This window comes from Oncorhynchus mykiss, chromosome 27 (assembly GCF_057628025.1).
Source record: "Oncorhynchus mykiss isolate SJ-2025 chromosome 27, ASM5762802v1, whole genome shotgun sequence".
In the NCBI taxonomy this organism is placed as follows: Eukaryota; Metazoa; Chordata; class Actinopteri; order Salmoniformes; family Salmonidae; genus Oncorhynchus; species Oncorhynchus mykiss.
Window position 1 is genome coordinate 3,957,024 of NC_143048.1, and position 18,079 is coordinate 3,975,102.

Here is an 18,079-nt window from a genome sequence, read left to right on the forward strand (position 1 = left end):
ATCTCTGATCAGTCTTCTCCTTGTATGAGCTGAAAGTTTAGAGGGACGGCCAGGTCTTGGTAGATTTGCAGTGGTCTGATACTCCTTCCATTTCAATATTATCGCTTGCACAGTGCTCCTTGGGATGTTTAAAGCTTGGGAAATCTTTTTGTATCCAAATCCGGCTTTAAACTTCTTCACAACAGTATCTCAGACCTGCCTGGTGTGTTCCTTGTTCTTCATGATGCTCTCTGCGCTTTTAACGGACCTCTGAGACTATCACAGTGCAGGTGCATTTATACGGAGACTTGATTACACACAGGTGGATTGTATTTATCATCATTAGTCATTTAGGTCAACATTGGATCATTCAGAGATCCTCACTGAACTTCTGGAGAGAGTTTGCTGCACTGAAAGTAAAGGGGCTGAATAATTTTGCACGCCCAATTTTTCAGTTTTTGATTTGTTAAAAAAGTTTGAAATATCCAATAAATGTCGTTCCACTTCATGATTGTGTCCCACTTGTTGTTGATTCTTCACAAAAAAATACAGTTTTATATCTTTATGTTTGAAGCCTGAAATGTGGCAAAAGGTCGCAAAGTTCAAGGGGGCCGAATACTTTCGCAAGGCACTGTGTATCTCACTGGTCATCCCCAAAGCCAACACCACCTTTGGCCGCCTTCCAGTTGTCTGCTGCAAATTGTGACTGGAGCCAATTACAAAAATTGCTGAAGTTGGAGACTCACATCTGCCTCACCATCTTTAAGCATCAGCTATCTTAGCAGCTTACCGGTCGCTGCAGCTGTACTTGGCCCATCTGTAAATAGCTCATCAAACTACCTACCTCATCCCCATATTGTTTTTATTTACTTTTTTTTATATTTTGCACACCAGTATTTCTACTTGCACATCATCATCTGCATATCTATCACTCCAGTGTTAATTTTCTACATTGTAATTACTTCGCTACTATGGCCTATTTATTGCCTTCTTACTTAATTTGCACACACTGTATACAGATGTTTATATTGTGTTATTGACTGTACTTTTGTTTATCCAATGTGTAACTCTGTGTTGTTGTTTTTTGTCGCACTGCTTTGCTTTATCTTGGCCAGGTCACAGTTGTAAATGAGAACTTGTTCTCAACTGGCCTACCTGGTAAAATAAAGGTGAAATAAAAATATTAAAAAACAGGATGCACCTGAGCTCAATTTCGAGTGTCATAGCAAAGGGTCTGAATACTTATGTAAATAAACCTGTTTTCGCTTTGTCATTATGGCGTATTGTGTGTAAATTGAGGAAAATTTTTTATATTTAATCAATTTTCGAATAAGGTTGTAACATAATAAAATGTGGGAAAATGGAAGTGGTCTGAATACTTTCCAAATGCACTAATTATCTTATGTCTCTGTAATTGTTTAACATAAGTATAAAAGTATCTTACCCTAACTCATTCACTACAGCATATCGACTGAAAACATCATATTCATTATACTGTTAGAGCATGGGAAAGAGGTTATGTTAAGATATGTCAGTAGCACTTCATAAAAGCTCATTCATGCTTATAAGAAATAGTTAGGCATTATATTTTATTCTGAATTAACTGAATGGATATGGACTTGCCCCGAAGCTGGTCAGTCAGCAGAGTCAATATATTTTACAACTTCTCCTTCATCAGTAGCAGCCCTCATGTCTAGATTGGGAAAACACAAATGAGTAGCCTACACCACTAGAGTGCAGTAGAGTGATGTAGTTTGGATGTGAAATTTAAGAATCATGCCTAGCCATCAGCATAGGGTCAATTGCATTTTAATTCAATAAATTCAGGAAGTAAACTGAAATTCTAATTCCAGTTATATTTTTTTCCATTGCCACAAACCAACAGTATTTCTGGAAGTTCTCATTTGTTCATGTAGAATAACAGTCTAAATAATTTTTAAAGTATATACATCAGAAGTTATATTAAGCCTGTAAGATCGATCAACTTGACCAATGCAAATGTATGTATTTCCCTATAAAAAATGAATGATTTTGAAAAGATAAACTATCGCGTGCAACTATCGCGTGCTTGCGTACATCTGGTGTATTTGTGTGTGTGTGTCTGCACATACGGCTCAGGGGTTGTAAGGGTGAAATTAGGTGAAAGGAGCACCACCTTCACAGCAAACAAAGCCTCTCCTCCTTCCCGCTCTCTCTTTCTTACTCCCTTCCTTGCTAACTTTTCTTCCCTCCCTCCTTCCCTCGTCTCTTATCTGTCCTGCCCGGATGTGTATGTCTGAGTGCTGTATCCTGCAGTGACTCTGGCAGTAGCGACAGTTAGGGAAGTTAGTAACAACTACTACAGTAAAGGAGTACAGAACATTAGTTGCTGTTGGAGAGACACCACACGGATCAAGCCTTATAGTCTGGGAAGACCACGAACAGAGTAGGACTTCTGAGGATATCCTTCCTTCCCATCTATAGTATCTGGACTGAGGAGGGACTCCACCTGTAACGTTGTGATTGGGATTAAGTGAAGGCTCTAACCTGGGTGTGCGCCATAACGGTGAAACTGGATGAACACAGGTAAGCTCGAAAAGAGAGAAATAAGAGAAGGGAAGTGTAAATGAATAATAGTTCATGTTGAGAGCATATCCTGGAGAGAGCGAGAAAGTATTTAGTCAGGTTCATTATGAGATGCTTAGGGTGATACATGCTTAAGACAGGTCTTACAATGTATTATAATTGCATCATATTCCATCTGCAGGCTAGTTAACTGTTTTTTGTTAATTTTAGGTGTAGATCAGCTTTAATATTGCAGATTGTAGCTTCCATTATAATTTCCAATCTCCCATATATTTTTTTGTAAATATACACTACCAGTCAGTTTGGACACATCTATTAATTCAAGGGTTTTTCTTTATTTGTACTATTTTCTACATTGTAGAATAATAGTGAAGACATCAAAACTATGAAATAACACATATGGAAGCATGTAGTAACCAAAAAAGTGTTGGTGAAGTACTGTATATACATTTTTACAAATATATTTTTCTTTATTATGTTACCATAACCCTACCACCCCTCCCCTAATTGGAGTAAAATGATGGACAACAACACTTCGACTTCTACTTCCAGCTTATACATACTAAATACATTTTACGGACACAACTATTGTAAAATACATAATATATTTTTTTGTTTTTAATCCCATCCTTCAGCTACCCTCAACCTATCCAATCTATCTCTGAAGACCATTCAGTTTTGTTTTTGCCACGTATTTTTAACTGTGCTGTTTTCACAAAAGTTCTGAACCTATATACATTTTACGGACCCAGTATATTTTTCATTAATTATATTGTTGTTTTTAGTCCCACCCTTCAGCTAGACTCAACCCCTCCCATCTAAACTCAGCAAAAAAACTCACTGTCAACTGCGTTTATTTTCAGCAAACTTAACATGTGTAAATATTTGTATGAACATAACAAGATTCAACAACTGAGACATAAACTGAACAAGTTCCACAGACATGTGACTAACATAAATTGAATAATGTGTCCCTGAACAAAAGGGGGACAAAGGTGGGACTGAGACAGGTAATGGCGGACTGAAAGTAGTTATGTAGATCACCTCAAGATGAAAACGTAATAGTCAATATCGGCAAGTTAGACTAAATATTAGCACTACACAATCTGGTGGGTGATAACCTTCAATCTGGATAATAACACAAAACTAATCTTAAGACTAGAGAAATTTATCGACAAATATTACGAAAACAAGCAACACCCAAACATGACGGAGAGTAAGACAGGAGAATCGATTTCAAAACTAAAAGGTGACTCTTCTACAGACACAGACAATTTAATATTTTCACCACCGGGAATGGTAAAGGTCGAAACCAATCTGTTGAAATCAATAAATGACAAACTGGGTGTCCTTGAATTAGTCAGTAAGGATATAAAAGAGTTGAAGGCAAGCCTCGAGATGAGTGATGAAAAAGCTGCGACATTGGAGAAGGAAACACAAGCTAAAAGGGACAGTCAATAAGATTGAAATCGAGAAAAAAAAGGAGAACACCATTCTGAGAGAAGCCTTACTTGACATAGAGACTAGATCCATGAGAGATAATCTGGTACTTACAGGTATCCAAGAGAAAGAAGGAGAAGTTCCTGAATCTGTAGTTAGAGAGTTCCTCCTTACAGCGCTTCAGAGTACACGCGAAGCTATCGTCAAAATCCAACTCGAACGTGTACACCGCTTCGGACCGAGAGGGCAGAGGTATGAACGCCCAATCGTTGCCAAATTTGCTTAATTTAAAGATAAAATAATTGTTAAAAGCCTGGGTAAAAGACTTGCTGGGACCAAAATTGGCATGAATAACCAGTTCCTGAAGGAAATTGCAGAACATCGTAAAGTTCTGCATCCAATTTAAAACATTTAAAAAATAGATTAAAAGGGAAATGAGTAGCTCTCGTTGTCGATAAACTATATATTGATAACCAGTTGTTCAGAGACACACAAAGACCATGGCTATTTTAAAAATTACAAAGTTCTTATAGACGAGGAAAATAATGAAACACAATTCTAGCCCGGTTACGGATTGTAATAATACAATAAAAAGATAGCTTTTCTATATATCTTCAAATATAACTAATTGGAACACAAAAGCACTAATTCAACATGGTGAAGATAAAAACTCAATAAACAGAAGGCACAGTATGTGTGGATGGTGTGGTGTGTGTTTTTTGATGTTTGGGAAAGTGTGGTGTTGAGTGAGAAAGGAAATGGTTTCATATCCCAGAAGCAATGTACTGCTGTGAGCGGGGGTGTGAGAGAGTTTTCAATGTTGTTCAGATAATGGATATACTTTTTATAATGAATTATACGTCTTATTTATTTATTGTCCTATCATGGTGGAAGAGTGTTTTAAAATAAATTATACATTTAATTTTTTATTGTCCTATCATGGGGAACTACATTTTTTAAATAAATTATATACTGTATCTAATTTATGCCAGGAAATGCCTTGACTATTTGGATTTTGGGGAATCTCTTATAAAATGGGTTAAAGTTATGTATAGTAACCCTAGCTGTAAAATAATAAATAATGGCTACATCTCAGAAAGTTTTAAACTATCTAGAGGATTAGAACAAGGTTGTCCACTGTCAGCATATCTATTTATTATTGTCATCAAAATGTTAGCTGTTAAAATTAGATCAAACAATAGTATTAAGGGATTAGAAATCCGTGGCTTAAAAACGAAGATGTCATTGTACGATGATGATTCATGTTTTCTTTTAAAACCACAACTAGAACCTCTCCACAGCCTCATAGGATCTAGATACTTTTGCTATCCTATCTGGATTAAAACTAAATTATGATAATATTATGTATTGGATTACTAAATTTTACATTACCGTGCAGTTGACCAATTAAATGGTCTGATGGAGATGTGGTCATACTCGGTATACAAAACCCAAAAGAAAGAAATGATCTCACTCCAATGCACTTTTATAGAAAGTTAGCAAAAATAAATAAGATCTTGCTACCATGGAAAGGAAAATACCTGACTATTTGTGGAAAAATCACCCTAATTAACTCTTTAGTTATATCACATTTGACCTATTTGCTTATGGTTTTGCCTACACCTAGAGACTTGGTTTTTAAATGATATGAACAAAAAAGATAACATTTTATTTGGAATAGCAAGCCAGACTAAATTAAAAGGGCCTATGTATATAACAAATATGAATTCGGAGGGCAGAAATTATTAAATATTAAAGCATTAGACCTCTCACTAAAGGCATCAGTCATACAAAAGTTATACTTAAATCCAAACTTGTTCTCTAGTAAATTGGCTGGAATGTCTCATCCTATGTTCAAGAATGGCATTTTTTCCCTTTATTCAGATTACACCTGCTCACTTTCGGTTGTTTGAAAAGGAAATAATCTCCAAAATATCGTTATTTTTTAAACAAGCCTTAGAAAGTTGGTTGCAATTTCAGTTTAATCCACCTGAAAAGACAGAACAAATAATACAACAAATATTGTGTTTAAACTCATATCTACTAATTGATAAAAAATAAAACAAATTTGAAGAAAGTTTTAAAAAAGGTATGATTTTGTGAATTATATCATAAATAGGACTGGTGGAGTTATGTCACACATGCAGCTAACACAGACATATGGAAATGTCTGCTCTACCCAAAATCACAACCAACTAATTGCAGCATTACCACAAAAATGGAAGAGGCATGTAGAAGGGAAAAGAAGTACTGCAGTGCATCTCCTCCTCATGGACTGCACCAGATTTGCCAGTTCTTCCACCATGGCACCTGCGAGTTCCCGGACATTTCTGGGGGGAATGGCCCTAGCCCTCACACTCCGATCCAACAGGTCCCAGACGTGTTCAATGGGATTGAGATCCGGGCTCTTCGCTGGTCATGGCAGAACACTGACATTCCTGTCTTGCAGGAAATCACGCACAGAACGAGCAGTATGGCTGGTGGCATTGTCATGTCATGAAGGTCATGTCAGGATGAGCCTGCAGGAAGTGTACCACATGAGGGAGGAGGATGTCTTCCCTGTAATGCACAGCGTTGAGATTGCCTACAATGACAACAAGCTCTGTCCGATGATGCTGTGACACACCGCCCCAGACCATGACGGACCCTCCACCTCCAAATCGATCCCGCTCCAGAGCACAGGCCTCGGTGTAACACTCGTTCCTTTGATGATAAACGCGAATCCGACCATCACCCCTTGTGAGACAAAACCACGACTCGTCAGTGAAGAGCACTTTTTGCCAGTCCTGTCTGGTCCAGCGACAGTGGGTTTGTGCCCATAGGCGACGTTGTTGCCGGTGATGTCTGGTGAGGACCTGCCTTACAACAGGCCTGCAAGCCCTCAGTCCAGCCTCTCACTGCCTATTCTGAGCACTGATGGAGGGATTGTGCGTTCCTGGTGTAACTCAGGCAGTTGTTGTTGCCATCCTGTACCTGTCCCTCAGGTGTGATGTTCGGATGTACTGATCCTGTGCAGGTGTTACACGTGGTCTGCCACTACGAGGACGATCAGCTGTCCATCCTGGCTCCTTGTATCGCTGTCTTAGGGGTCTCACAGTACGGACATTGCAATTTATTGCCCTGGCCACATCTGCAGTCCTCATGTCTCCTTGCAGCATGCCTATGGCACATTCACGCAGATGGGCAGGGACCCCGGGCATCTTTCTTTTGGTGTTTTTCAGAGTCAGTAGAAAGGCCTCTTTAGTGTCCTAAGGTTTCATAACTGTAACCTTAATTGCCTACCGCCTGTAGCCTGTTAGTGTCTTAATGACCGTTCCACAGGTGCATGTTCAGTAATTGTTTATGGTTCATTGAACAAGCATGGGAAACAATGTTTAAACCCTTTAAAATGAAGATCTGTGAAGTTATTTGGATTTCTACGAATTATCTTTGGAAGAGAGGGTCATGAAAAATGGAAGTTTCTTTTATTGCTGAGTTTTCTCTTAAACCCATCCAGGTTTTTCTATTTGCCATATGTTTTTCAATTGTGCTGTGACATTTCACAAAAATTCTGAACCTATCTAATCTCATAGTTTCTACAAATTGTAAATCATTATTATTAAGTATTATTATATTATTGATCGATTGACTATATTATTGATTGATTGACTACTTTCATTTGACTATATTATTGATCGATTGACTACTTTCAAATCAACCAGCAGTGCTATTTGTAGAGTTAGCTCCAGGTAATGTTGCAATTCTTCAACCCTTCCTGAACCTAGTTAAGTGTTTCCAATGAAAGAAAAGTAAATAGATTAGTCACAGGATAGAGTTGTTCAGGGCCTGAGGCTGGGATTCGGTCAAACCTGCCAAATGTTTACTCAGTGTCTACATGTACGAACTACTGTCTGAACACACACCAGCAGCAGCAGTAGCAGTAGTAGTAGTAGGTTTTCATAGCACCCGATACTAATCTGTGATTTTATTTAAGCATGGGGTAAAAGCAACTGCATTAACACCGTAATGCGGGTTAGATTGAATTGAGCCCTATTACAAGTGCATGATACCATTCTAACCTACAGCCGGCCCTGTATACAGTGGAGCCATTGCTGCGAGCCAGAGCCCGAATGGAGTGCTATCTGCATGGCTCATATCCAACAGTGTGAGGTGAAACATGCAGCCACACTCCAGTGCCACATAGCAAACCTGACCGGTTTATTTGACTAGATTGTGAATAGACAAATTTGAGGCCTCAGGGTTTTCTTATTACTCGATGTCAGTTGGTCCTGTGAAATTAACTCAATTGAGTTAATATGAAAACATCACTTTGTATCAAATAGCACCCTGGTCCATATATAGTGCACAGTAATGCACTTTATAGGGGATAGTGTGTCATTAGGGACACAGCCCCATGACTGAGATGTTTGAGCTGTATACCTTCAAAAGGTTACTGTCTAGCTACTGAGGCGATTTCCTCTGCGACTGTACACTTATGCAGCTAATGGTGGCATAATCAGGCATAATCGTGTTACTTGCAGACATACAATAACTTGGGGTGTAAAGTCATTTAAATTGACATACAGTGATGGGTACAATTAGGACGTGGCTGTTTTGCTGTATGAGTTTCATGTTGTGTGTTTTGATGAGAGGGCATACTGTGCTGAATCCCCTGGTATCTTGCTTGCTCTGGGAGCTTGTTCACACCAATGGAACATGAGGGACTTTATGTGCTCCAGGCAGCCTACTGAGAGACCATGATGAGGAGGGGAGAGGAGCGAGAGGACATCACCACTCTCATCGCCATGACTAACACTGCAGACCACAACTACGGGAGCATGGATACTGGGGTAATCATGAAAAAATATTGTTTGATCATATTTAAACACTCATAGTTATGGACTGTGTGTGTGTGTGTGTGTGTGTGTGTGTGTGTGTGTGTGTGTGTGTGTGTGTGTGTGTGTGTGTGTGTGTGTGTGTGTGTGTGTGTGTGTGTGTGTGTGTGTGTGTGTGTGTGTGTGTGTGTGTGTGTGTGTGTGTGTGTGTGTGTGTGTGTGCGTGCGTGCGTAGAAAACATTATGTTATGTCAACACCCATCCAGGCTAGTCTCCTGTTATGGTGTTGGGACGTTAATCAGTGACTCTGATTACAAAGACAGGAAGTCAGAGCGCATTAGTCCAACCGCAACAACACTATAACTAAGGGGAGAGTGGATGTTGGTTAGGAACAATCTTAAGTGGGTACATTGATAATAGATCAACTATTCATGTTCACAGATGTCTCAGGTCAGCTCTGGGGACAAAAATGTGTTCAGCGACGGCATCACTCGCATTGGTGAGTATACTGATGGAATGGAATGACGTAAGGATGGCTAAAAAAAACTATTGGGAAAAACTGGTTGCAATGGTCAGGTTGTACACAGCTTGTGTAAGGACGTTTTCTTAACGTCTTTATCTGGTTGTAATCTTTAATCTGACCTGATAATAACGTATAGTCCTTGTCATGAACAATATGTGTTTATTTGTCTTTACAGAGACCAGTTGATTGTAATCTGGTGACGTCTTCTTAACCAGTTTTAACTTATAAAAGCAATCAATTACATTATGTGCGAACGTTTGCCCGCAAGGTACATTTATTCCATTCCTGGTGTCCTTTCCTTTGTCCTCACTGGGTTTAGGGTGAAGTTGGCACTAGATGCTGATCTTAGGTCAGCTTTGCTTTTCCCTACTAGTTAGTCCATGGGCCAGAGGGCCACATTTCACATATTTGTCCACTTTGGATTATATTTTGGTATGTTTGCAATATATTCGGAGTAGCTAAATGTGTCTCACTGCATGCATTATATGTTATGACCCCTATGCGGTTAGTACGGAGAACAGGATCAGGGTATTAAATGTGGTTTTGTATTATCAGGGAACAATCTTCTCTAACTAAGGCAATTTGATATGTTATTAACTTCATAATACAACATATTAAGGTATGGAACAATTGGAATTGGAAGGACCTGCATTGATTTTGCATGGTCAAAACCAGATAAATAATTGGTGTAATGGCCAATAATGGCTTAACATGTGTGTTACAATGAGGACAACCCAAAATGATGGCCCAAGTATGTCATACACATACATATTTAGCTCAATATTACCAGAACAGTGATAAAAAATATGCCAAAAAAGCCGCTTGAATTGCTTATTTTTGTAGCCATTTCAAATATATTACAATTAAAAACACGTCAAATGTTCTAAAAGCGTTCACTGATTTCTAATTATTCCAATGGAATGCAATATGATTCTGAAATATGTATTGGTTAGTGGCTGCTGAGGGTTGTCAAGAGCATCAGCGATGGTGAAATTGCTAAAAGGCTGGATTTTTTTCTAATCATCAATTGCATAATTTCTATAAAATGTGTCAACCAACCACTGAACTAATGGCTACAAAATAATTAGGTAACATATTTCAATAAATAACAAGGTTAGAGAGTATAAGTTTAAATCATGATGTTCAGGGACAGAAGCAGTGGTGTAAAAAGTACTAAATTGTCATACTTGAGTAAAAGAAAAAGATACCATAATAGAAAATGACTCATGTAAAATTTACCCAGCAAAATACTACTTGAGTAAAAGTAAAAAAATATCTGGTTTTGCATTTACTTAAATACAGGGGTGGAAAAAGTACTCAATTGTCATAATTGAGTAAAAGTAAATTCTGTACATCAAATTCCCATATATTAAGCAAACCAGACAGCACATGTTAAAAACAAATAATTTACAAATGCAGTATTTGCGTTTAGTGAGTCCACCAGATCATAAGAAGTAAGAATTACAACTTGTTATATTGATAGGTGTGTGAATGGAACCATTTTTCTGTACTGCATTCTAAATCTAAAGAGTAGGTGTCAGGGGAAATGTATTGGAGTAAAAAGTACATATTTTCTTTAGGAGTGAAGTGGAGTAAAAGTAAATATTGTCGAAAATATCAATAATAAAGTACAGAAACCCCCAAAAACTAGTAAGTAGTACTTTAAATGATTTTTTATTAACTACTTTACACCATTGGACAGAAGAGATTAATCACCCATGTGCCTTTTTAGAGATCCTTGTGTTTACATAAATCGTTGTTGACTTGCTGTGACAACTCAACAAATGACAGAGCACACATTTGCACTATACTATCACATTTCAGCTAAGACCCAGATGCAGACAGTGTCGATGTAACAAAAGTTTATTACTAGTACAGGGGACGGCAGAGGTCCCTAATCCAGATAGGGTGCAAAAGGTCCAGAACAGCAGGCAAGGGTCAATAATCCAGTGTGGTGTGGCAAGGTACAGAACGGCAGGCAAGGGTCAATAATCCAGTGTGGTGTGGCAAGGTACAGAACAGCAGGCAGGATCTGCGTAGGCAGAATGGTCAAAACCCAGGAAACCAAGAACTGAGAACTGGGAAACCGCTGGTAGATTTCACAAAACAAACGAACTGGCAACAGACAAACCGAGAACACAGGTATAAATACACTGGGGATAATGGGGAAGATTGGCGACACCTGGAAGGGGGTGGAGACAAGCACAAAGACAGGTGAAACAGATCAGGGTGTGACACTATACAACAGACTATTACAGGTGGCAATTATAAAAATAATATGCTACCAGCTGATATCATCTGACTGTTACCTGAGTCATGTGACTGTAGTATTTTTTTATATCACGCGACAAATGGCAGTGTAAACAATGTTTTGGTACAATTGTTGATGGAATAACCATCAACTGTATGCAGTTGTTGACAGAATAACAATATGTTGTGTGCTCACTATGCCCACTGAGACTTGGAAAAGCATGCAGTTTTATTAGTCTACAGATCTAATCATTTATTTAGAACTTCACATGGTGGTGAGAGTGCACAGTGATGAGCTTGATGCTAATTTCCTGTAAATATTGTATTCTGTGAGATGATGATCAGTGCGTGGCTGCCGTTTTTATTGACAAATAAAAATGACCTCGCTCCTATCCATAACATCATCATGTACCCTCTAGACTGTATCTGCGAGCTGTTGGCTAGAGCACATGTGCAAAGAGCATAATGTACTGTTTGTTGCAACACTTTTTGTGGCAAAACTATCAACAGAGTTAAATATGGGATGGAAACACATAGACCTTCTCTTTTTCATTCGGTAAATTAAAATTCATACAACAAAGTGCTTTTCATGTGCACTACGTCATTATGAACAGCTTTGCATTCGCAAAAAGTCAGCTTGATGTAAACACACCACTGTCTAGAATGTGCATATTTTTGTGTGAAAATATTAATATACTGCTTGAAAATCTTTCAACAAATGGATTGAATGTTTGCTGAGCCGAGCCTAAGCCCTATTGGTAATTACAATGCTAATTGTACACTGCATGAAGGGGTATATGTACAGTATGCACATGTTTATATGAAGTATATACTTGGGTCCCACAGAATTTGTGTTTAATTTAGAAGGAGAATTTGGCTGTGTTGAAGGATGGTGCTTCAGAGAAAGATGCTGAGCAAAGCCCATGGATAATATAAGTTTGCTGAGCAGAGCCTAAGCCTTATTGGTAATTACAAAAACATTTTATATATCTGCACATGTTAATACCACACCTGGGTCCCACAGACTTTGTGTTAGTTTGGGAGGAGAGTTTAGCTGTGTTGAAGGATGGCACATTAGAGAAAGACAAGTCAAGTCACGCCACCCAAGACTCACACAGGAAGTGGAGGGAAGACTTCCTGTCCAGACTTCAAGCAGCCGGCATCGACCAGGAGATGGTGAGCGAGGGCTAAGGGACAGGGTCGTTTACATTTACTAGAGCCCTTAGTTTTGTGCCCAGACTAGGAAAAACTCTGAGCCCTAGTTATAGCCTATAACCAGGGCCCAGAGTTATTCATGATCAGGTCATGTAGTCTGGAAAAACTCCTGCCTCAATAAATGACACATCACCCATGATAAACAACTGCTCCCATACCAGTCATGGTTCCTATGTGAGCTGCACACTCCAGGATTCACCTGGAAAGAGAAAGACATTGTCAATATTTACACAGCTTCCATAGAGCTTGTCTTCCAAGTCATTTACTTTGCCCTTTCTACTGGGTGCTTGAATCAACAAGCTACCACATATAATATTGGTGCATAATACCATAATACCATAATGCCAACAATGTAAAAAATGTGAAACTTTTTTATTTTTTATTACATTATAATAGTTTTATTGTGCAGCATCAGTGGAAATAAATCTTTGCTTTATCCAATTTACAAACATGCATAGTCAGTGATTTCTGTTTTCCTGTTTGCCTCTCCGCTAGCGGGAAGTTCTTCAAGCTAAGAAGAAAATCTCCTATGTGCTCCTGAGCGCCCCCTGGAGTGTCCTTTGCTACTATGCTGAGGAGATCAGTCTCCGGGTCCCTCTGCAGGTCAGTTAGTCAGTTGACTCAGTTCTTATGTTTCTACTCTCCTGTCACATGTCAAGAGATGTAGAGCTTTGGTATTAGGGTCAATTCAGCTTTCAATTCAGTCAATTCACAAAGTGAATTGAAATTAAATGAATCAATTGAAAAAATGCACATAGAAATGTTGAGTTCATTAGCTGAATTTCAATTCACTATTCAACCCTTATTCTGGAGAACTACGGATATCCTTTATACCCAGTAGCTCTCCAGGAGGAAGGTTGGTCACTCCTGCTTTCGGGTGCTTAATCTCACATGTTCACAAAATTAATCAAATGAGACACAAGTAGATCATGGTGCTGCATATTCCTCAGATGGTAACCACACCAAACTTCAACTGGTCAGAGAGGATGCTAGAGAAAATAAAAATCCCAAACCTCATGAGCCAAGACGTGCCCAGCATGCCCCCGGACTATTACACCTGCCAGTTTCGCACCAACAAACTGGAAAGGTATGTTAAAATCCTAAATGATTTGCTTAGCAGCTGCTGTCAGTCAAACCACACTAAATTCTTTGCATTTCCACAACTAAACATCTTCCTGAAACAGTTAAACAATATGACCCATGTAGATTTTCCCAGCAAGACACTAGTCCAGTTTTAAAACCAGTTTACTGGTTTTGTACAAAGAAAACATCTTCTATAAAGTATTATTCCCTCAGGCCGTGCTGTTTTCCCTGAAGGTGAAAAGGCATGATGTGTACATTCAGGTTTAATGGTGTCAAATATATGTTAAATAAAACACAGTGTTGGGTTGGAGTTGCAGGTGTTGCTACAGAGAGGTGGAATCTAGGCAACAGACAAGTATATACAATCTTTAACTTCAAAGTATGCCATATACTGTACATACTATGTATGACCACCTGGCTGTGTCTACAGGTTTCTGGGCAGTGAGAATAAGGAGACGTTCTTCAAGACTACCCAAAGACACCAAGTAGTGAGTTTGCCATTTCAACTTGATTCTTCAAATTGGATCAGTATCTTGCAGTACCAATACGGTATTTCAAGGAAACACAGTGGTTCAGATTCTGTCACACAAATGTAGATCTATCTACTCTTCAGGTAACCCTCTATCTGAGCTCAAGGTTGAGTTTATTAAGGCAGGCAACGGAAACCGTCTCAAAGCATTTTGGAATTGAAAAACCAAATTTGACAATTATTGTTAGTCCCTCCCTGTTTCCGTCCGTTTTCTTCCATTTGGTGCCCAGTGAACACTACCCTGATTTACTAGTCAGATCCTTCTAGGTTTAAACAGTCCCTATTTAAGGTCATTATTCCTATTTAAAAATATATATTTGGGGGTGTTTTTTACATTTTATTGAGACAGCATGCATATCAGAAGGGGATAATGGCAGGTGTAAGAAACAGTGGGAACGGTGGACTCAGAGATAGAACACCGGTCTCCGGTGCGTTACCACTCAACCATGGCTGCATTTGGATGACTGTCTGGCAGATTAATGCAGGGAAATGTGATTTTTAAAACCACCATACTAAGAGGTCATAATGAACATGTGATAAACACATCTGATATTTTTGACACTACAGTAGTAGAATAATAGACTTCCTCACTTTGACAGTACAACACATTCCTTTGTCTGACCTAGCTGTATGAGATTTTAGCACGGACGCCTTATGGGGCATTAAAAAGAGGAGAGGTGGGAATCGAAAGGCTGCTCAGCGAGAATGCCTTCTCTGCTGCATACCCCCTGCATGAGGTTAGTGTCCTCCATAGACATACCATATGTTATGTATATATAATGTATGTTATGTATGTATGTATGTATGTACGCATGCATGCATGTATGTACAGTTGAAGTCGAAAGTTTACATACACTTAGGTTGGAGTCATTAAAACTAGTTTTTCAACCACTCCACAAATTTCTTGTTAACAAACTATAGTTTTGATAAATCCGTTAGGACATCTACTTTGTGCATGACACAAGTCATTTTTCCAATAATTGTTTACAGACAGATTATTTCACTTATAGTTCACTGTATCACAATTCCAGTGGATTAGAAGTTTACTTACACTAAGTTGACTGTGCCTTTGAAAAGCTTAGAAAACCCGAGAAAATTATGTCATGGCTTTAGAATCTTCTGATAGGCTAATTTACATCATTTGAGTAATTTAGAGGTGTACCTGTGGAATCATTTCAAGGCCTACCTTCAAACTCAGTGCCTCTTTGAGAAAATCAAAATAAATCAGCCAAGACCTCAGAAAAACAATTGTAGACCTCCACAAGTCTGGTTCATCTTTGCGAGCAATTTCCAAATGCCTGAAGGTACCAGATTCATCTGTACAAATAATAGTACGCAAGTATAAACATCATGGGACCACACAGCCGTCATACTGCTCAGGAAGGAGACACGTTCTGTCTCCTAGAGATGAATGTACTTTGGTGCGAAAAGTGTGAATCAAACTTGAATCAGTTACACCAGCTCTGTCAGGAGGAATGGGCCAAAATTCACCCAATTTATTGTGGGAAATGTGTGGAAGGCTACCCGAAACGTTTGACCCAATTGAAAACAAAAATTAGGCTATGCTACCAAATACTAATGTGATGAAAGAACAAAAAGCTGAAATAAATCATTCTCGCTACTATTATTCTGACATTTCACATTCTTAAAATAAAGTGTTGATCCTAACTGACCTAAGACAGGGAATGTTTACTATGATTAAATGTCAGGAATTGTGAAAAACTGAGTTTAAAAGTATTTGGCTAAGGTGTATGTAAACTTCTGACTATCTATCTATCTATCTATCTATCTATCTATCTATCTATCTATCTATCTATCTATCTATCTATCTATGTATGTATGTATGTATGTATGTATGCGTGTATGCGTGTATGTGTGTGGTGTGTGTGTGTGTGTGTGTGTGTGTGTGTGTGTGTGTGTGTGTGTGTGTGTGTGTGTGTGTGTGTGTGTGTGTGTGTGTGTGTGTGTGTGTATGTATGTATGTATGACAGAGATGGCCGCCTCGCTTCGCGTTCCTAGGAAACTATGCAGTTTTTTGTTTTTTTACGTGTTATTTCTTACATTGGTACCCCAGGTCATCTTAGGTTTCATTACAAACAGTCGAGAAGAACTACTGAACATAAGAGCAGCGTCAACTCACCATCAGTACGGCCAAGAATATGACTTTCGCGAAGCGGATCCTGTGTTCTGCCTTTCACCCAGGACAACGGAATGGATCCCAGCCGGCGACCCAAAAAAACGACTTCGTAAAAGGGGGAAACGGAGCGGTCTTCTGGTCAGACTCCGGAGACGGGCACATCGTGCACCACTCCCTAGCATTCTTCTCGCCAATGTCTAGTCTCTTGACAACAAGGTTGATGAAATCCGAGCAAGGGTAGCATTCCAGAGGGACATCAGAGACTGTAACGTTCTTTGCTTCACGGAAACATGGCTCACTGGAGAGACGCTATTGGCCAGCCAGCTGGTTTCTCCACGCATCGCGCAGACAGAAACAAACATCTTTCTGGTAAGAAGAGGGGCGGGGGCGTATGCTTCATGGTTAACGTGACATGGTGTGATCATAACAACATACAGGAACTCAAGTCCTTCTGTTCACCTGATTTAGAATTCCTCACAATCAAATGTCGACCGCATTATCTACCAAGGGAATTCTCTTCGATTATAATCACAGCCGTATATATTCCCCCCCAAGCAGACGCATCGATGGCTCTGAACGAACTTTATTTGACTCTTTGTAAACTGGAATCCATTTATCTGGAGGCTGCATTCATTGTAGATGGGGATTTTAACAAGGCTAATCTGAAAACAAGACTCCCTAAATTTTATCAGCATATCGATTGCGCAACCAGGGCTGGAAAAACCTTGGATCATTGCTATTCTAACTTCCGCGACGCATATAAGGCCCTGCCCCGCTCTCCTTTCGGAAAAGCTGACCACGACTTAATTTTGTTGATCCCTGCCTACAGACAGAAACTAAAACAAGAAGCTCCCGCGCTGAGGTCTGTTCAACGCTGGTCCGACCAATCTGATTCCACACTCCAAGACTGCTTCCATCACGTGGACTGGGATATGTTTCGTATTGCGTCAGACAACAACATTGACGAATACGCTGATTCGGTGAGCGAGTTCATTAGAACGTGCGTTGAAGATGTCGTTCCCATAGCAACGATTAAAACATTCCCAAACCAGAAACCGTGGATTGATGGCAGCATTCGCGTGAAACTGAAAGCCCGAACCACTGCTTTTAATCAGGGCAAGGTGACTGGAAACATGACCGAATACAAACAGTGTAACTATTCCCTCCGCAAGGCAATCAAACAAGCTAAGCGTCAGTATAGAGACAAAGTAGAATCTCAATTCAACGGCTCAGACACAAGAGGTATGTGGCAGGGTCTACAGTCAATCACGGATTACAAAAAGAAAACCAGCCCCAGGCAGACTAAATAACTTTTTTGAGGACAATACAGTGCCACTGACACGGCCCGCAACTAAAACATGCGGACTCTCCTTCACTGCACGCCTCCAACTCAATCATCAAGTTTGCGGACGATACAACAGTGGTAGGCTTGATTACCAACAACGACGAGACGGCCTACAGGGAGGAGGTGAGGGCCCTCGGAGTGTGGTGTCAGGAAAATAACCTCACACTCAACGTCAACAAAACTAAGGAGATGATTGTGG

The 18,079-nt window shown here is 39.4% G+C and overlaps 1 protein-coding gene across 1 annotated transcript in view; it reads left to right on the plus strand.

The window, feature by feature from the left end:
• The first annotated feature begins 2,159 nt into the window (after positions 1-2,159).
• The window catches only part of ano7 (anoctamin 7), a 50,458-nt gene continuing 34,538 nt past the window's right edge, over positions 2,160-18,079 (plus strand). Inside the window, exons 1-8 of the mRNA XM_090224201.1 lie at positions 2,160-2,544; positions 8,703-8,813; positions 9,240-9,297; positions 12,596-12,747; positions 13,282-13,389; positions 13,737-13,873; positions 14,300-14,357; positions 15,025-15,135. Coding sequence (XP_090080327.1) covers positions 8,721-8,813; positions 9,240-9,297; positions 12,596-12,747; positions 13,282-13,389; positions 13,737-13,873; positions 14,300-14,357; positions 15,025-15,135 — 717 coding nt within the window. The 5' untranslated portion in view covers positions 2,160-2,544; positions 8,703-8,720. The remainder of the gene's footprint in view (positions 2,545-8,702; positions 8,814-9,239; positions 9,298-12,595; positions 12,748-13,281; positions 13,390-13,736; positions 13,874-14,299; positions 14,358-15,024; positions 15,136-18,079) is intronic.